At 38.9% G+C, this 21,351-nt stretch overlaps 2 protein-coding genes across 4 annotated transcripts in view; one reads left to right on the top strand and one right to left on the bottom strand.

The window, feature by feature from the left end:
- Positions 1–1,364: 1,364 nt before the first annotated feature.
- Positions 1,365–3,800, top strand: LOC139114727 (protein LEG1 homolog). The gene is made up of 2 exons (XM_070676602.1): positions 1,365–2,557; positions 3,114–3,800. Exons 1-2 carry the CDS (start codon positions 1,561–1,563, stop codon positions 3,266–3,268), a joined length of 1,152 nt encoding a protein of 383 aa, XP_070532703.1. The 5' UTR covers positions 1,365–1,560; the 3' UTR covers positions 3,269–3,800.
- A 16,241-nt stretch (positions 3,801–20,041) lies between these two features.
- Positions 20,042–21,351, bottom strand: part of LOC139114726 (uncharacterized) — an 82,193-nt gene continuing 80,883 nt past the window's right edge. For all 3 annotated transcript variants that reach the window (XM_070676599.1, XM_070676598.1, XM_070676600.1), the window contains 2 exons: positions 21,056–21,102; positions 20,042–20,250 (listed from right to left, as the gene is read on the bottom strand). In XM_070676599.1, coding sequence (XP_070532700.1) covers positions 20,200–20,250; positions 21,056–21,102 — 98 coding nt within the window. In that variant the 3' untranslated portion in view covers positions 20,042–20,199. The remainder of the gene's footprint in view (positions 20,251–21,055; positions 21,103–21,351) is intronic.

The following is a 21,351-nucleotide window of genomic DNA, read 5'->3' as shown; positions in this document are numbered from 1 at the left end:
AAATATTCATAGTTTCATCATAGGCTGCCATGTATAGTGAATCGACATTATTGATGAAATCTAAAAATTACATTTTTTGTACATGCATGCACTTTTTACCCGCCACTTCAAGCAAAGTACATTTACATGAATTATCACACACATATGATTTGATATTTGTTGGACAAAGCGTTATATCGGCCGCATTTTGCCTTCCTTTTGGGAGGGGACTTCAAAAGTATAGCAAGTCAGAAGGAGGTCTTGAACACATTGCGGGTTTGTTGGGGGGGGGGTATTGAGTAACAGGGGAGGGTCACTTATTTTCATGCACGGATAAGGGGGAGGGTCACTAATTTTTGTGCATGAACTTTTGAAGGGTCACTATTTTTGATGCAGCGGTGTTTCGAAAAACACCGGCCCACCCCCCCTGTAATTTATGTCCAGTCCCTAACCTTGTTGAAGCATCACCATTGCATGCTGGGAGAGCTTACCTTTTTCTCTGGCCCACCCCTCATAATAAATGAAAGCTCCCTTAAGTCAGAGAATAACTCGAAATATCGGGAAGGTACTTGGATACACAAAGTTAAGACGACAGATTTCTGTTCGTTGTTCGAACAGCTAGCTTTATTCAATTACTTTTAATGCAGACTATCGACCAATGCGCCATCACCGTATAATGTGTACGTCGCCTATTGCTGGATGACAACGTGTGTTTGTTTTTTTTAACGTTTTATCAGTGATGACAGCTTGTAAGATACAAGTTTGATCGAGACTTTTATATAACCTTGGGACGCTGTTACATTTACGGTTGACTGTTATATTACATTTGTGGTCAATTTTATTACACTTATGCTCGCTATTACATTAAGGGAGATTTCAAGATCTATCACAAGAAACGTCCGACTTCATATGGAAGATAAAATAGTAAAGTTAGGATACGGTTATTGTAACTACGAGATGATATGGCAACAGATTTCAAATGAACTTATTTTACATGAAGACAGACTGCTCATGCTAACTTGTTGTAGTTGTATGTACGTCTAGCAAATACTTGGTGAATTAGGCCCATACCGTGTAAATCACGGCCATGCTGCTCTTTCCGTTCAGTCCACTTTGATAACAATAAGTATACGTGGATTTTGTTGCCACACCTTGATGCATAAAAAAGTAAACACCGGCCACTTATCATTTATATCACTTGGAGTAATTTGTATGCATAACATGTGGTAGCTTTCGACCCTTATTCAAAACGGTGCTTGAAAATTCACTTCACCTCCGCGACTTGAATACACATAAAGTTCAATGACCCATTTTCCTCGGATAAATACCTGTTGATATATGATTGGTTCCTCGAGAGGTCGTGACTCTAAATCATGTTTACTTAGTTTGCCCACGGTGCCAATGTTTTGTACTTTGCACTGGTCACACGTCTGAAACAGCGATGAGAATCACTACAAGAACAACGATCTATATTGTGTACGGCTAATCCTCGATACGAGATTGCATGTATTATCCATCAGTTAGGAATATCACACTCTGTAAACACCATTTGCCGACAACGATCGATTTACAGAAGACACTATGCCTTACCATCTGAAAGGGTTCTGTCTTATCTTTATCGTACTTTCTGCGATTGCACTTTTCCAACTATTCATAACAGTTGAAAATGACACCTGGAAAAACTTGACGGTGACTGTATCGACCACAGCGCAGACTCTTTTGCCTCCACACTGGGAAGATGCCCCTTCGAAAATTGAGGATTACCCGATCACTGAGAACATTGTTCACATAGATCCGTGGAACTACATCCATCGTCTTGGACTCTATAAGATTATCTTGAAGGAGACGAGCGAGCTACGAGACGAATTTGGATCGGACAACAAGGGTAATCTACTTTGGGGTCTTCCCTTGCAGTTTGGATGGCAGTTTGAGACTGGACGTTTGAAAAGTTTCCCAGCCACTAGGAATTGTCAAGATGAATTCTGTGTATCATATAACAGTTGGTGGGCGAGTATGAATTACTATTTGTCTGTCATTCCATTTCTTGGTGCTGTTAACTCGGGTGTAATAGACATTAAGGGATACCAACTGCAACTGACCAGATCCAAAGAGCGCCCTCATGAATACTGCACCTGCATCAGTTCTTGCTATTCTTACGTTCCTTACGCGATGGCGAAATGGAGCAAGTTCTTTGAGGTTATGGAGAACCAGTATAATGATCCCCATGGAAAGTTTGGGTCGACACAACAAATTATTACCTTTGACAGCCTGTTAGGGCTAATGTGGCAAGCTCATACTTCTTCCTTACATTCGGTGATAGATGAATTTTACCCAGTTCTCCAAAATTACAGCAGCCAGGAGAAAATGTTCGGAATTGGTTGGGGACATCTTGTTGACTACATGGCCGCCAGTCATTTCAACACAAATCTTACCAACACTTACATGTTCCAGCAGCAAGGTTTACCAAAACGTTTACTGAGCAATGAAGACAGCCCGCCATTTATCAGCGACATGACAAAAATCGAAAATGTTGTCATATTTACCATTCAGAAAATTTATTCCATCGATTTACATACAGGTATGTTCAAATCATTATTAAGTTGCAATGCACACTATAGCATGTAACACGATTGGAAGTAGTTTAGGATAATTGGATAGTGGAGTAATGTTGGTTTAATCTGCAAATGTAAGCTCATCTGCTTTTCTTTTTAAGTTATTCACTTGTTTTTATGAGTAATTTGTAATATTGCAACATTCAGCTAAAGGGCACCTATCACTTTTAAAAAATATGAAGAATAATCCAATTATCCCAAAGTAGTTCCAATCGTGTTATGTTTACTGTCAATACCTTGAAACACATCTGAGCCATTCCATTACCTTAAATATGTCTTCAGCTGATGGTTATGATTGGTATTGCTGTGATTGTTGAAATACTGATAGTGGTCATTACACAACTCCTAGATACTTGACTGTGCCTGAACGCAACCACCTTCACTGTATGTCAGCTACACAAAATGTGTGATTCAAAGACAATGAACACCGGTACACAGAGATATCGCTTTAAAACGTCTTAATTATCGAATTTCTCGAGGAAGTGTCTTGATGCCAAACTTTTCTCGTCTTCCGCTATGTAGGTGATGCTATTCTAAGGATCTGGCAGCGAATGATGTGCTCCGATGAGGCATACACGATAGCCAATGAACTCATGTCAGCTGTATTGCTACTTCAACCCGTGACAATAATGGTTGACATCTTCAAAATCACCAAACAAGCTATATTTATGTGTTGATGAACTAACAGTATACAGTATACGTGGCTACTTGTCCGTGACGCTTGAAAAAATAAAATCCTACTTTTAATTAAATACTTGTTTAATTTTCTTCCGGTTCCTCAAATGTCAGAATGAGATAATTCCGCACTTACTGATCATCGGCCCAAGTACCCGGTATCTTCAGGAACAATAGCTAGTACCACCACCACCACCAACACCACCACTATCATCATCATCATCATCATTACGAACGTCATCATTATCCTTGATTTAAAATTGCAAGCTAGAAAAACTAACTATGCATACCAGTGTACCAGCTTAAAAGCCATGGTATTTTGTTTAACGTATACGTACAGTATAGCAGGCAACGTAAACTGCTTGCACTGTAGACATGAAAGATTATATGAAAATGGTAATTCCATTTTGTTTGTTTGTTTGTTGAAAAAAGTACTATAGGATATTGCATTCCGTGTGACGAAGAGAATTTGACAAGTAACAAGAAATAAAAATTCACAGGATTGTCAAGATGAATCTTGTGTATCTTACAACAGTTGGTGGCCAGGTATGACTCTTTTGCACAGGTCATTCTATTTCTTTGTGCTGTGGAGCAAACTTTTAAGTCGATAATACACCAGAATAGTGATTCCCATGCCATATTTAATTCAACAAAGCAGATAAACTTTGACATCCAGATATATATTATTTGGAAACCCATAACTCCTCAGTGTATTCGGTGTTAGAAGAGTTTATCTCCACTCATCAGAAAACACAGAAACCCGTAAATGACCTTGAGTTTGGCTTTTAGTAATTACAAACAACGAACACGATTCCTGTTGGGTCCAAAGTATACAACTTGAACTTTGTCATTTTTCAGTATTGTTCTTTTGTATCCCGGTTTCATCGTGTACTACCTTAAAAGGAGGGGTGCCGGAACTACGCTTAAAGGTCGTATGGGGCCCTTGCGACCAGCTTAATTCCAATATCATATTTTGCATATTTTTTTGTCACATCTGCCCCATTCTATATTTATATCAATTGTCAAACATTTATAAATTCACAGATACATTAACATGTAGTTTTGAATTGAAAATAAATTGACAGGTTCATTTTTTTTTATAGAGTGAATCAACACTTACCATGAAATCCCAAAATCAAATTGCTTTTACACACATGCACTCGAGTTCTTACCTCCCACTTCAGGTAAAGTGCATTTACATCAATTATCAAACATAATTAATGTACAAATATAGCTTGTTTTGTAGGGATAGATTCTTAACAGTTTGCTCAATAGACTCCAACATATTGTGATTCAATATTTTGGGGCGAAATTCCAAAATCAAAGTTCTTGTATATACAGAGGGAATTTTAAAAAATTTACTGCCTTGAAGTCGTCATTTGGACCATATCGGCCACATTTTGCCTTCTTACCCTTGCCCAAAAATAGTGACCCTTACCCAAAGGTATGCATGAATTTTCATGACCCTTCAAAAAGTGCTTAAGCGAAAAATTGGCGACCGACCCCCCCCCGAACATTACTAGCCCTCCCTTGTAATTTTTGTCCAGTCCCTTATAAGCTTATTAGTCAGTGATCCATTGTCCCGGCACATTTTAGATAACGGTCCGTCATCACTGTACAGTGATCCGAGTGTTGCCATAGTAATCATCAGGGAGACAGCAGCTAGAGCACGGTAGTTTTTTTATCGTCAACTACCGACTAACTTCATACAGTGTGGTAGACAAACTCTTCTGAACAAACTTGCAAATATGCTGACGTAGTACAGAGGTGTCTTCACATAACAGTTGTTCTACTCATAGTCCATTATTATCAACGTGGTGTTTGAATATCATGGTTACACTGTTCTGTCTCCTTATAGCCATACAAGTTGATTAATAAACTTACCGAAGCTGATTTCATAAATTTATCTTGAATCAACCATCCATGTGATATTTTTTGAATAGGAAAATACCAGCATGTACTGAAGAGTAGTATGACTCTGACTGCATTATTGAGAGTAACATACAGTGTAGTAACACCATTACTGACAACAGTGCAGTGATTCTTAAGATGACCATGACATTACAGATACGTTTCAAGTAACACGGTCAGATAGAGTTTGTACAATATGGAAATCACGCCTTCAGTAATGAATATTAAGGTGAAGTGCGACGAATTCGGACGCGCACACGCTTTAGAACGTTTCTGCACAGATTTAACTCCAGCCTGCCGCAAATGGGTTATTTTGTAGCGCATGTATTTAACATCACCTGTCATTGTTGAAATTGCACTTTTACCTAATTTTTTGACCCAGTCTCTTAGAAATACATGTGACCTATAACCTTGTCATATTTTGACCCCCTAGGAAGCTGGTTTGTATTCAATATGAGCGAAAACTTAACATTTCTCTCCCATTTACATGGCGCAAATTACCCATTCACCTGGAGATATTGTAAAAAGTAGCGTGGTGACACCCTTTTTTTAAAAGTGTAAACTAAATGGTATTATGTCAGGATTTTATTCGCCAAGTTTGGTCAAAATGACACCATTCAAAGCGACAGGAAGAAAGTTCGAAAATTATGTAGTGATATAATTTTGATATCGTCATTTTGTAATCGATACTTATGTTAAAATTTCTTTACAAACATCATGAAAACTATACATTCGATAGATATGGATCTTAAGTCTTGGTATTTATTAAATTTAACTCATTTGCTAAGCGTTTATAATTGCTTTCTTTAGTTTAAGTGAATTATATCATTTTTATTTTTTTCTAACGACGCCATTTTAACGTCCGTTTCCATGGAAACGAGCGTGGTGACCCCCATTTTTTATTTCATTTTTGCACTTGCACAATTTCCAAGAATATTTGTGCAAAGTTCAAGAAAATGACACCACACATTAATTTTGACGTAATTCGTACTACTTCACCTTAAGTTTGATCTTATACCTAAGAAAATGGTATAGCTGTATTATAATCTGTCGCTCTGTGTCAGTCACTGAATCCCACTGGTAAACAACATTGACATGTACATAGTACATAAAAGTCGTGGTGCAAAATGGGTAGGGTCAAGTTTTAGAACATGGGAAAGCGGGAAAGGTCACATTTCAAAGAGTGGGGAGGACAGTCACATTTTACAGAGCAGATTTGACCCGAATTCCCCCGGCTCACCCCTTGTAATTACTGAAGGCTCCCTAGTCAGCTGCCTATAACCGAATTGATATAAATAAGACAAACGAAATTCACTCGCTATTCAGTGTCAGTCTGTTATTACGAGGGAAACGCCCTCTATCATTTTTCTAGTGACCAGATAACATAGTTTGAATTTCTTTTGTTTTCTTTTGCTTATTTGCGGACCAGGTGTTTATGAATAATGTATTTTTGTCGTATATAAACATATGCATTGCCACGCCACTTTGACTTTCCGCAAGTGCTGGGATCGTCGGAAGTCCACATCCACTGAGCTTTCCAGTTTTGAAGACCGAGCCCGACTTTACTGAATTTTCCTGCTGTGGTTCCAAAATTGTGACTGCGCAGTCGAGAAACTTTGTGTGCCTGTTGAAGCCTGAGGAAGTTCTGGTATCAGAGTTCCTGTGAGTACATGACAGTCCTAGTGGTAGGAATTTCATGCTGTGACTTTCTACGAGGATTATTGTACTTGCACGTCGAGCTGCTACGTTATTCTCCATGATATGATGCGTCCGGACGGAGTTGGCACGGTGGACCAGCGTGTTTCAAGTTAGGAGAGTTCTCGTCGTCGGGCCTGTGGACACTTTCTGTTATTTCTTTTAAAGTTAAAATATTTTTGGTACTTGGTTGCGCTTAGAGTAGAGATAATTTTCAATATTGTAAAGTTATTTTCTTGCTGTCACTACGTGAGGTTCTTCAATAAGAATAAAGAAATGTTCTCAATAACTTGTGTAGTTTCCTTTATTTGACCATCTTTTGTTGCGGCCAGCGGGTCAGCTTGGAATTGTACCACTTTGCTAAAGACAATTTTAAACAGCCATTTCCATTTGCCTTGCCGACTTCCCGTGGTCGTAACACTGACTATCAAACGGCTACAGGTGTAAAAGTTCAAAATTCTGAGGAACGCGATAGTGTTTTGTTGTTGATAAAACGATGGTTTTTGCTGGCCCAAATCCAGTCATGAAAAGAGAGCCATCCCTGATATGCAATTGCCGATCAATTATGGATTGTCTTAACTCATTGAATCCAAATTTTAACGAAGAATTTCGCAAGCCATCTGTTAGTGCATGAAACATTCAAAAAAAGCTAGTCCACCCACCCACCATACATTAAGTTTTCATTAAAAAGTCTTAGGAAACAATTCAAAAATAAATGCTAGTCATCAGATCAATGTCAAATGCCAATGACATAAACATGTATTATTAGATATTGAGAGTACAACGTTAGTTGTCATTTCCGATAGATCTGTTTTGTGCTGGAAAGGAGGGTGATGTCATAATTGATCAATACTCATTTTATTGTCTTAGTCCAGTCCCTTACGATGCCAATGTTGACTGTGACATTACTCTCCCTATGTCGTCCCTGCATGTGTTAATATGAACCTTGCTTCTGCTGACTTATCGATCCTACGCAGATTTCTTTTCCTCTTCAAAATATATCAACAAACAAGGAATTCTTGTAAAGTGCCTTGAAACACCCTCTCCTAGGATCCTCTCTATAATTTCCATAGTGAGGAAAATCATCGGTATGAGGTGTGCTACAGAAGCAATGTGAACTTATTGTACACTCTCTTCAAGGAAAAAAGCTGGTATTTTAATAATCGCCATTTATTTAGTTCTAAACCTGCTCTATTTTTGCTATTATCTAAAATGCCCTTCTTTCAGCATTATTAACCTTCTTTGATATCTTCTATGTAGTTTCTGCGTTCAGTATAGATCAACGTGACATCAAAATGTATATTTCAGGGTTTGGATTAAATTTCTGATTTGTGATAATCTATCTGATTAAAATCACATCATGGATTGGTTCTGTGACATCCTTTGTGACCTGTACATGTTCTGTTTCATCTTGGTGTAGTCCATGTCTCCCTTAATCTAACTCAAAATGCTGGAAATCATTTTGGTCAGGAATTTTACAGATCGCGTCCAGTCGTAAAAGGGGGAGCAAGTAGAGAGCGCCCTCGAGCGACGGATCTTTCAGTCTAATGATGGGAATTCTGGCTCCTGGAAATGACAGGTCAAGCCTGATCAAAATGATTAAGTTTCGTCGCTAGGCATTTCGAAGATTATTGAGGACGTAAGAGTGTGGGAATGACATGTATAGCAAGTTGAAATAGACACAGCTTGGTTGTCTTCTCCGATTGTACTTGTTTATAATGGAAAGCTTCCCTCAAAAAAATTACAAGTAAACTTCTTAAAGAATCTGGCAACGCAACTTAAGGACGATTTTTCAAACTAAAAGGGAGTTGAATAGAATGTTTAAGAGGTTTTTGATTCTTAGACATAGATATTTGATGTTCCTTGAGATGCATTTGCATTTACATTTGCATACATTTATCCCTTGTAACAGAGTACCACTTCTTCATCTACAAAGTCAGTAAAAAGCAGTATTTAGCCAAAACCATATATATTTTCACCCATTTGGCTTGTTCTGTTAAAGCAGCTTTAGTCGGTAAAAATCATGTTTACAGTACCTATGGTTCAAAGGGGCCTTAAAATGTTCACTTTGTTGTTAAAATGAACCATATGAATCATGTACTTTACTCGTTTTAAGGTACTGAATGTGCCCCGGGGACAGATTCGAATTTCTACAATTCTTTTCTGATCTAGCATTTGTTGAAGCTCTCTTGGAGAAAGAAAAACTTCCACTGGCTTAAGTTTTTCGAAAATCCAATATTTAGTTTTTCCCGCATAGAGTTAACACAGGAATGGCAGCCATTTTGAATTTCAAATATGGCAAAATGTTGGGTAATTTGTTTCGCTAGTTCCAAACTTTGCACAGTAGCCCCAGATTTTTATTTTTGATTTGGTGAGTGAATTGTTGAAAGTTTCATTCAGGAAAGTTTGAGCAAGTCTTTCACTTTTGAGCCGCACACAACCTTAACAAACTTGACCTGATAGTGAAATATAAACTTGGCAGGAAAAGGGTTACAGGTATACAGTCACCTGTAATCTAAATATGCCCATATATGGTCAAAGGGGCATTCGTTGGTATTCAAAATGCCCATGTGAGGGCGCTGTCTTGAAAAAGCGGCCACCCCCTTAAAATCTTTGATTGGTTAGATTTTCTCTTTCCATGGTAACTTTGGCAAATTGGAACAGGTGACAGTGTACCTTTAACGCTTATATAATTGGACTTTGTTCTATCTCAGTTGTTTTCAACATGATGGTGGACCCATATGCTAGGATATTGGGGTATACAGGTTAAATGCAATTAGCTTGATCAGTTCAGTATGGCTAAGATAATGAATGATTGTCTACAATTTCTCTTTTACAGTTAAGGCCATTATTCTTCGGTGGGGCAAGTTGGTAATTACCTACCAATTTAGCTAGGGATATTGCAATATACCAAGGGAACTTCCTAAGCCAAACTCTGTTTTCCTATCTGCAGCGGCAAGATGAAATCTAAACAAACACAGCGGGTAATGAGATTTTACAGCCACCAATGGTGATCTGATACCTGGGATGAACCATTATGTACTCCACTGTCCGCCTTATGTTTCAGTAATTTAGCTGGTCAGACGGAACTTTGGTAGTGATTTTGTATGTGTGGCTCAGTTCATTGTGTAGTATGTTGAACACTGTTCTGATTGCCGGCTGGTTATGTACAGTACAACTATTCTATAAAAAAAGTATTTTGTCAATATTTTATTGGCTGCTATCAAAGGTTTCTTCACCCACAAAAAATTAAGCAACTAGTTGTGCAGGTCATGTCAAACATTTTGATTGTGGCCTTCCAGGATGTTTTGGGCAATGGTACTGAGAATGAGATGGGCGATGTCATGCTGAAGTGCCGTCTGTGGTGCATTAATTCTCTAAGCGATATTTATCATAGTTTCAACTTCGTGTAGCTTTGTACAATTTTGTCATCTTGTCTCGAATTTCGATGGAGCTTTCAAGACAGACTGTAAAGTTGACTTTTTTTGAGTCGCTGATTGCTTTTGAATTAGACTCCTGTGAACCACACAGTAAAGACCAGCTTTTGAAAGATTAATGTACCGGTACAAGGGGTGATCTCAAACTTTTGTACAAAATACCATGTTTTGTAATGATGTTACTTCATGCAGCTTTTTCAAACCTAGTTATGTGCAATATATATCAAAAAGAAGACAAGGCACGATATGATCTCTTAGGATCGTGTTTTATTCCTTGTAGTTTTCATTCCCCAATCCAGTCCCCTTTTAACGAACCTACATGAAAATGGTTCATCCCAGTTATCAGATCACCATTGCTGGCTGTAAAATCTCATTACCCGCTGTGTTTGTTTAGATCTCATCTTGCCGCTCCAGATAGGAAAACAGTTTGGCTTAGGAAGTTCCCTTGGTATATTGCAATATCCCTAGCTAAATTGGTAGGTAATTACCACTTGCCCCACCGAAGAAGAATGGCACTGACTGTAAAGTTGGGACATGGATAACAAACTAGAAGTGTGTACACGATATCCTTCCCAATATAATCCAATACTTTGCCAATAACAGTTCATTAAACAGGTTCAAAATCAGAAGTTTCAAGTAAATGTCCCAATGCTACCACAGATGTTCCTCAAACACAGGATCACATAATGTTCATATCTGGTTACAGCATCCGTGTTCAACTCATACATTTCCTCTAGCATCTCAGGTAGGGCCAAAGTAAGTTCTTTGTGTTGTGTCCACATATATAGGTTTTTGGAGATTTTCAGTTACAAAACCACAAACTTTTCATCCTGAATTTCACAACTTTGTGATATTTTGTAGCAAAAACAATTTGGCAAGCCAAGACTTTGACGTAGTTGTAAAATGCTTTTCTATCCAGAAGTCATAGTACAACCACTGAACCATCATGTCAAATAATGGCAAATAAATTTTTGTGTTAAATTTTTTTCTATTTTTCAGAGCTATGACTGAACACAAGGCAATCAATTGATTTACTTTGGCCTGACTATGAAAGATTCTAAACAATAATATTTCTGTAGCCTGAATGTTCTTTATTGGCATTACATTTTACAATACTGTACATTTGGAGGACCAAACCTTTAAAATGTGGAAATCGTTTTCAATGATCTTTAAAATATATTTTTTCTCCTTTGGTTTTGTTAGAAAATGGGCAAAAATGGGCTGCAAAGGGTAGACAATGGCAGTATTATCACAGTACTATGGCAAACACAGCAGATACAGCTAATATACAGCAAAGTTCAATACAAGTACATGGAGATGAAAGTTTTTTTATGAATACAAAAACCTCAGTAAAACCTTCAATTTTTTACAATATACAATCATTAAATGACTCGATTAAAAATCTGTCTGTTTCTGTATACAATGGTACAGCCCTGTCGCTTCTTCCGCTGTAAAATTGTTTAATTTCCACTTAAAAGAGCAATGACAAAAAACAATTGAATATAACCTCAACAATCTAGTACCACTTTCTTGATTGATTGAAACATACACTGAAAATCCCCAAGGTATAAGAATAAAAATTCTTTGAAAATAAATACTGTAAAAATATTGGGAGCCAAAAGATGAGGCTGTCCAAAATGTGTCGTTTTACAATACTGATCTGAGAATTAAGCACCCATCCATTTTGCTATTTAACATGGCGACAAAATAAACTCATAACATGCACCTTTCTTATATAAAATACTGTAAGTATCCATTGAAAGTATCCATCCAATACCCACAAGTACTGTAGTTAAAAAGCCAATAAATATCTCATAGTTTTTAAAAAAATTGGAAGAGTTGCTTGCTGGCATATTTTGACACAATAGCTGCCACCCTTGTACCTACAAAGTCTACAGCAAAAACTGTTTTTCATTTTGATGATTGTACATAATAGTCAAGTATGAATAATTCATTTCTGTTTGGTGGCAAAGCAAACTTTATACATTATTACACCTCAATAACTTTAGATAACTTTGTACACAATATGTCTCCGGAAAGCTGTGGATTCCCGAGCACTGGACACAGATTGCAGATCTGAGTGGAAACCTGTTGATAATAAATTTGGCTTAATTCTTCTTTTGATTTAAGTAGAGAAATTTGGAATAAAATTTTGCTCATCACACCCTTTAAAATTCAAAAGAACAGACAATTTATAAAAATCTACCACTTTACCAAAGTTTCTCACAAATGTCCTGTATCAATTTATGTGTAAGTAGGAGAGCTCATGTACGGAATTCTGGATTTCAGTCATATTCATAGTCAATTGGCAGTCAATTAAGTAGACACAATCACTGTTATTCTGTATGGCTGTCAGCCAGTGCTTGATAGAAACACTAACGTACAATATCCTGATCAGTAATCTCTTACAATAACTGAAAAAACACTGCTAAAAATTAATTATTAACTTTTTATTACTGGACAAACATACATGATCTTAATGTTGTTATCGATAAAATCTGACAATGATGGTAAATGGTGTTGAAGTGTGGCCACCAAATCTATGGATGACATCATAGAAACACTGTACTGCATATCATATATCCTCTCATGGTGATGAAGACTTTCCTAAATTGTAACAAACTTTATAATGGTGTCTATGATCTTAAGGTGTCACATACTGCTGCCTCCCTCTACTTTCCCTGTACCTGCCAACCCTTGCTCCAATCAGCACAATGATATCTTCCACTGCTGTGTACTCATTGCTTCTTTATGCCGGCAAATTCCATTGGTAAAAAGTGATACGGAATTATCATGTGGTCTTGGTGTTCTTTGTGTTCAAAAAAAGAATCACTCTTCAAAATGATCTTCACTTCTGCACACTTTGGGTTTTTATGGCTGGCAAACTCCATTGGTAAAACTGTTCAATTTGGCATTCTTGATGTTTTTTGTGTTCCAACATCACTCTGCAATGATCTTCACTACAGTGTACTTTGGTTCTTTATGGCTGGCAAACTCCTTTGGTAAATTGTGTCACAAACTAATGTTCAATTTTGGTGATCTTACGTGGCATCAATGTTTTTTTTTTGTTCCAACATCACTCTGCAAAATGATCTTCACTACTGCACACTTTGGTTATTTACAGCTGGCAAACTCCTCTGGTAAAAATGTTCAATATGGCGGCGTTCTTACGTGGTTGTTTACGCTGATGGAAACTGAAAAATATCCCTTGAAAAATGATCTTCACTAGTGCACTCTTGGTTTTTATGGCTGGCAAACTCCTTTGGTAAATGCAAAAACTGATGTTCAATTTGGCGTTCTTAAATGGCGTTGATGTTTTTTTTTTGTTCCAACATCACTCTGCAAAATGATCTTCCCTACTGCACAGTTTGGTTCTTTATGGCTGGCAAACTCCTTTGGTAAATTGTGTCACAAACTAATGTTCAATTTGGTGTTCTTACATGGTGTTGATGTTTTTTTTTTGTTCCAACATCACTCTGCAAAATGATCTTCACTACTGCACACTTTGGTTATTTACAGCTGGCAAACTCCTTAGGTGAATTGTGTTACGAACTAATGTTCAATTTGGTGTTCTTAAATGGTGTTGATGTTTTTTTTTTGTTCCAACATCACTCTGCAAAATGATCTTCCCTACTGCACACTTTGGTTATTTACAGCTGGCAAACTCCTTAGGTGAATTGTGTTACCAACTAATGTTCAATTTGGTGTTCTTAAATGGTGTTGATGTTTTTTGTGTTCCAACATCACTCTGCAAAATGATCTTCCCTACTGCACACTTTGGTTCTTTATGGCTGGCAAACTCCTCTGGTAAAATGTTCAATATGGCGTTCTTACGTGGTGTTTAAGCCGATGGAAACTGAAAAATATCCCTTTGACAAATGATCTTCACTAGGGCTCTCTGTGGTTCTTTATGGCTGGCAAACTCCTTTGGTAAATTGTGTCACAAACTAATGTTCAGTGTGTTATTTCATGTGGTGTTAATGATATTGGTGAATCCAAAATATCACTCTGCCATAGTTGATGGGATATTGTTGCCCGTAGCTTGATGCACTACAGCCCGTTTAACGAAAGATGTTCTACGGAGGAGCACAAGTGTACAGAGTGGTGTCACCTTCATATGGGATCATATCTGTGTGTCAGGCGGACACAGTCACCCATCCAGTAACACCACTTCCGTACTCCAGCAAGATCTTATTGCTGTTTACTTCATACATGCAGAGATAAGTTGCAATTCCATCAGGGCTCAGCAAACCATGCTGGAAACGGCATGGCGCTTCAAGGCCCCTCTGGAAAAGCATACAAATACGGGAAGTGTTGCCTTCATATGGGATCATAAACCCTATCAGTTAGATGGATAAAACTGAGCAACGTTTCCAGACAGTCAGTCAAAAGATGTTATATGGCAGCCTATCTTTGTGAACTGAATGTTGCACAAATGGTTGGGACACAGACAGACAGAGACAGAATAGGCCACAATAGGGCCTGACTGTGCCTCCTCCCTGCCTGACTGTCTACATCTGCTGGCCTTATTTCCTGACCAACCTCTACATGCAATTTTATAATCATTTGTCACAAATACAATGCTGTCCAAAGATGACCATTTCCAGGTCAAATGATTTACTGGGTCCAAATTGAAAGGATACACAACTAGGGTTTAACCCTTTGAACCCGGCTCAGACAAAAGTGTCTGCATGATAGCCTAGCTCATCATGGGGCCAGGGTGCAAAGGGTTAACCTTACTTGACTTCAATACTGTCCAAAATTGACCATTTCCAGGTCAAATGATATACTGGGTCCAAATTGAAAGGATACACAACTAGGGGTTTAACCCTTTGAACCCGGCTCAGACAAAAGTGTCTGCATGATAGCCTAGCTCATCATGGGGCCAGGGTGCAAAGGGTTAACCTTACTTGACTTCAATACTGTCCAAAAATGACCATTTCCAGGTCAAATGATTTACTGGGTCCAAATTGAAAGGATACACACTAAGGGTTTAACCCTTTGAACCCGGCTCAGACAAAAGTGTCTGCATGATAGCCTAGCTCATCATGGGGCCAGGGTGCAAAGGGTTAACCTTACTTGACTTCAATGCTGTCCAAAATTGACCATTTCCAGGTCAAATGATATACTGGGTCCAAATTGAAAGGATACACAACTAGGGGTTTAACCCTTTGAACCCGGCTCAGACAAAAGTGTCTGCATGATAGCCTAGCTCATCATGGGGCCAGGGTGCAAAGGGTTAACCTTACTTGACTTCAATGCTGTCCAAAATTGACCATTTCCAGGTCAAATGATATACTGGGTCCAAATTGAAAGGATATACAACTAGGGGTTTAACCCTTTGAACCCGGCTCAGACAAAAGTGTCTGCATGATAGCCTAGCTCATCATGGGGCCAGGGTGCAAAGGGTTACCTTACTTGACTTCAATACTGTCCAAAATTGACCATTTCCAGGTCAAATGATATACTGGGTCCAAATTGAAAGGATACACAACTAGGGGTTTAACCCTTTGAACCCGGCTCAGACAAAGTGTCTGCATGATAGCCTAGCTCATCATGGGGCCAGGGTGCAAAGGGTTAACCTTACTTGACTTCAATGCTGTCCAAAATTGACCATTTCCAGGTCAAATGATATACTGGGTCCAAATTGAAAGGATATACAACTAGGGGTTTAACCCTTTGAACCCGGCTCAGACAAAAGTGTCTGCATGATAGCCTAGCTCATCATGGGGCCAGGGTGCAAAGGGTTAACCTTACTTGACTTCAATGCTGTCCAAAATTGACCATTTCTGGGTCAAATGATATACTGGGTCCAAATTGAAAGGATACACAACTAGGGGTTTAACCCTTTGAACCCGGCTCAGACAAAAGTGTCTGCATGATAGCCTAGCTCATCATGGGGCCAGGGTGCAAAGGGTTAACCTTACTTGACTTCAATGCTGTCCAAAAATGACCATTCCAGGTCAAATGATTTACTGGGTCCAAATTGAAAGGATATACAACAACTAGGGGTTTAACCCTTTGAACCCGGCTCAGACAAAAGTGTCTGCATGATAGCCTAGCTCATCATGGGGCCAGGGTGCAAAGGGTTAACCTTACTTGACTTCAATACTGTCCAAATTGACCATTTCCAGGTCAAATGATATACTGGGTCCAAATTGAAAGGATACACAACTAGGGTTTAACCCTTTGAACCCGGCTCAGACAAAAGTGTCTGCATGATAGCCTAGCTCATCATGGGGCCAGGGTGCAAAGGGTTAACCTTACTTGACTTCAATACTGTCCAAAATTGACCATTTCCAGGTCAAATGATATACTGGGTCCAAATTGAAAGGATACACAACAAGGGGTTTAACCCTTTGAACCCGGCTCAGACAAAAGTGTCTGCATGATAGCCTAGCTCATCATGGGGCCAGGGTGCAAAGGGTTAACCTTACTTGACTTCAATACTGTCCAAAAATGACCATTTCCAGGTCAAAGATATACTGGGTCCAAATTGAAAGGATATACAACTAGGGGTTTAACCCTTTGAACCCGGCTCAGACAAAAGTGTCTGCATGATAGCCTAGCTCATCATGGGGCCAGGGTGCAAAGGGTTAACCTTACTTGACTTCAATGCTGTCCAAAATTGACCATTTCCAGGTCAAATGATATACTGGGTCCAAATTGAAAGGATACACAACTAGGGGTTTAACCCTTTGAACCCGGCTCAGACAAAAGTGTCTGCATGATAGCCTAGCTCATCATGGGGCCAGGGTGCAAAGGGTTAACCTTACTTGACTTCAATACTGTCCAAAATTGACCATTTCCAGGTCAAATGATATACTGGGTCCAAATTGAAAGGATATACAACTAGGGGTTTAACCCTTTGAACCCGGCTCAGACAAAAGTGTCTGCATGATAGCCTAGCTCATCATGGGGCCAGGGTGCAAAGGGTTAACCTTACTTGACTTCAATGCTGTCCAAAATTGACCATTTCCAGGTCAAATGATATACTGGGTCCAAATTGAAAGGATACACAACTAGGGGTTTAACCCTTTGAACCCGGCTCAGACAAAAGTGTCTGCATTATAGCCTAGCTCATCATGGGGCCAGGGTGCAAAGGGTTAACCTTACTTGACTTCAATACTGTCCAAAAATGACCATTTCCAGGTCAAATGATATACTGGGTCCAAATTGAAAGGATATACAACTAGGGGTTTAACCCTTTGAACCCGGCTCAGACAAAAGTGTCTGCATGATAGCCTAGCTCATCATGGGGCCAGGGTGCAAAGGGTTAACCTTACTTGACTTCAATACTGTCCAAAATTGACCATTTTCAGGTCAAATGATATACTGGGTCCAAATTGAAAATACTGTCCAAAATTGACCATTTTCAGGTCAAATGATATACTGGGTCCAAATTGAAAGGATACACAACTAGGGGTTTAACCCTTTGAACCCGGCTCAGACAAAAGTGTCTGCATGATAGCCTAGCTCATCATGGGGCCAGGGTGCAAAGGGTTAACCTTACTTGACTTCAATGCTGTCCAAAGATGACCATTTCAGGTCAAATGATTTACTGGGTCCAAATTGAAAGGATATACAACTAGGGGTTTAACCCTTTGAACCCGGCTCAGACAAAAGTGTCTGCATGATAGCCTAGCTCATCATGGGGCCAGGGTGCAAAGGGTTAACCTTACTTGACTTCAATACTGTCCAAAATTGACCATTTCCAGGTCAAATGATATACTGGGTCCAAATTGAAAGGATATACAACTAGGGGTTTAACCCTTTGAACCCGGCTCAGACAAAAGTGTCTGCATGATAGCCTAGCTCATCATGGGGCCAGGGTGCAAAGGGTTAACCTTACTTGACTTCAATGCTGTCCAAAATTGACCATTCCAGGTCAAATGATATACTGGGTCCAAATTGAAAGGATATACAACTAGGGGTTTAACCCTTTGAACCCGGCTCAGACAAAAGTGTCTGCATGATAGCCTAGCTCATCATGGGGCCAGGGTGCAAAGGGTTAACCTTACTTGACTTCAATACTGTCCAAAAATGACCATTTCCAGGTCAAATGATATACTGGGTCCAAATTGATAGGATATACAACTAGGGGTTTAACCCTTTGAACCCGGCTCAGACAAAAGTGTCTGCATGATAGCCTAGCTCATCATGGGGCCAGGGTGCAAAGGGTTAACCTTACTTGACTTCAATACTGTCCAAAATTGACCATTTCCAGGTCAAATGATATACTGGGTCCAAATTGATAGGATATACAACTAGGGGTTTAACCCTTTGAACCCGGCTCAGACAAAAGTGTCTGCATGATAGCCTAGCTCATCATGGGCCAGGGTGCAAAGGGTTAACCTTACTTGACTTCAATGCTGTCCAAAATTGACCATTTCCAGGTCAAATGATATACTGGGTCCAAATTGAAAGGATACACAACTAGGGGTTTAACCCTTTGAACCCGGCTCAGACAAAAGTGTCTGCATGATAGCCTAGCTCATCATGGGGCCAGGGTGCAAAGGGTTAACCTTACTTGACTTCAATACTGTCCAAAATTGACCATTTCCAGGTCAAATGATATACTGGGTCCAAATTGAAAGGATACACAACTAAAACATGCATAGCTTGTGCTGTTAACCTGCATGTCTACTATTGCCAGGGGTCTGGCAAGGACATACAAATGAATGGGCAGAGACATCGGCCTATGGCAATACACAATGCAAACAGAAAGAAGACACCACCACACCCCATGTGGCCAATCATGGTTGTGTGTCTGTGTCCCAGCCAATCATGCAATGTTCTGGATGCAAAAATAGTCTTACATGGGGAGAGTCTTCCCATATTGGCTGCCTGGGAACACAAGGGTTTCACCCATCCAGCAACAACACTCCTGTAATCCAGAAAGATCTTACCACTGGTTTCTCCTACTCATACATGTAGAGAGATGTTACAATTTCATCACTGGTGCAAAAAGAGCGTCATGGACTGCAATACTACAAGACTACCCACTCATTCACATGATCACAAGGAGAGAAGGGAAGAAGAGAATTGCACAGATGTTATCATTCCTTCGTGTGCTTCAAGCATCCAGAATGGTGCAATCCAAAAAGCCATCATTGGTGTAACTGACGGCTCTCCTTCAGATGAGTCCCGTGAGGTTCCATCACCAATTCACATGTTCCTGAGAGGAGGCAAACAAAGCCACACTGAGATGTTACCTGTGGCCTCCATCAGATGTTAAGGAATATGGCAGAGGGAAAAATATTATGCAGATGAGATATTGCAGGTAATACTCTTCTCCATCCTGAGGTGCAAATTACTTTGTAGAGATGATCAAATTCCCGTATAAAGATGGGTTCGGGCAGGTGAATTTTTCTATATTCAGATGATGTTTTGCAGGTGATGTCCCAATGCTGACATTCATATTTCTTCTTGAAGGTTTGCAGATGGCATCTTGCAGGTGATGTCTCTATTTTAGCACAGGTGATGTCTGTTTTAACATGCCATTTTCCATGTTCAGATTGTATTTGCAGATGATCCTCTATTTTAACATGCCAATTTCAATATTTTCATATATCTTGCAGGTGATAACTGTTCAAACATGTAAATTTCTATGTGCAGATCCATGGATGGTCCTCTTGAGCAGCAGACACAAAAAGGTTTTCTACAATACATGCCTTTTGAAGACAAAAGGTAGCAAGCTCAGGTTCCATGTTGGTTGGCAGCAGACAGTGACAGACATATTCTTGGCAAAGAAACTACACAGATATTAATCAAATCAATATTGGTACATGGTGGCAATAATATTCTAAAAATGTCTTGTCCAGCATTTTTGAATTTTTCTAGTAGGTCCAGCCTACTCCCTATCCCCCTCCCCCTTTTCTTAATTCTTCTTAAGTGTCTCGGCTATGGTTCTCCCTGGTCTGTAAAAATTTGGCTTGGCCCTGCAAGAGAAATAAATATGCTTGCTTGCTGATATATTGACTGATATTTAGCATATCATCAATCTTTTGTTCATGAACTAATCAAACTGTTGTCAGCAATACTGTCATGGCAATGTTGTGACAAAAATACTTGAACATCAGTGCTGCAACTAATATCATAAACTTGTATACCAATGTATGAAAATAGACAATCTTATGCCAGCTGGGAAATGCTGACTAATTTTTAGACTCAGAGATCCTTTGAATATGTTTATTTACAGTCCTGGTAAAGCCAAAAATCTTATCTAAATTATGAGTGTATTTGACATTCAGTTTGTAGTAGAGATGGTAGATTTACATAGAGAAACACACCACCACAACTCAGGCCAGGTCAGGTGTGAATTGAGCAGAAAGTGACTCACTGAATAAAATCATTGATTTATTAGTTGTTGATAAGATGTACTATGTTCACCATTACAATGTCAAATCATGACAAAAAACTTTCATGACAGACGGAATTCACTTATCTGTGTTTATAAATGCAAATCATTGATTTTAAGGCCATGCAAAAAATGTGCAACTAAAACTGTGGAGTACTTCTGTATCTCTATTATGTATGAATATATCTAAAATACTGCCTGACTTTCCGACAATCACTAAACCACTCACAATGGTTACATCCTCAGGAAAGCAAGTAAATGTTTTAAGCAAGAAAAATGGTGACAGAGCAGACTATAGGTAGTGAATTTTTTGATACATAGTTGTGATACTAAATGTTCAAGTGACAAGTATTCCATTGAAAAGAGAAACGGATGAAGTTACTTACTTGGAGATTTGTCCTGGCCAGACTCAGTATGTTGTGTGTATCAGTCACTGTATGATACGAATGTATAAATTATTACAGAATTAATAACAAATTATTTGCATAAAATAAGGGATCAAACTATAATTTACAGGAGAGCTGGTACATCATTTGAACAATATCAATAGTTACAACTGCAAATGATGTATATACACCACTACACCTGGGACAAAATCTTGTTTTAATTTATAGTCAGTTGCAGTAGCACACTGTTATTCTCTCCTACCTAAACTTATAAGCCTAAATGTAAATTAACTGTA

This window comes from Ptychodera flava, chromosome 16, assembly GCF_041260155.1.
Source record: "Ptychodera flava strain L36383 chromosome 16, AS_Pfla_20210202, whole genome shotgun sequence".
NCBI lineage: Eukaryota > Metazoa > Hemichordata > Enteropneusta > Ptychoderidae > Ptychodera > Ptychodera flava.
This window is presented reverse-complemented; position numbering and strand designations above follow the sequence as displayed.

What these genes read in the sequence shown, in the direction of transcription:
- LOC139114727 (XM_070676602.1), top strand. Translation starts at nt 1,561, where the DNA reads ATGCCTTACCATCTGAAAGGGTTCTGTCTTATCTTTATCGTACTTTCT. An exon ending in TTCCATCGATTTACATACAG is followed by an intron (nt 2,558 to 3,113) that starts GTATGTTCAAAT and finishes TCCGCTATGTAG; the next exon opens with GTGATGCTATTCTAAGGATC.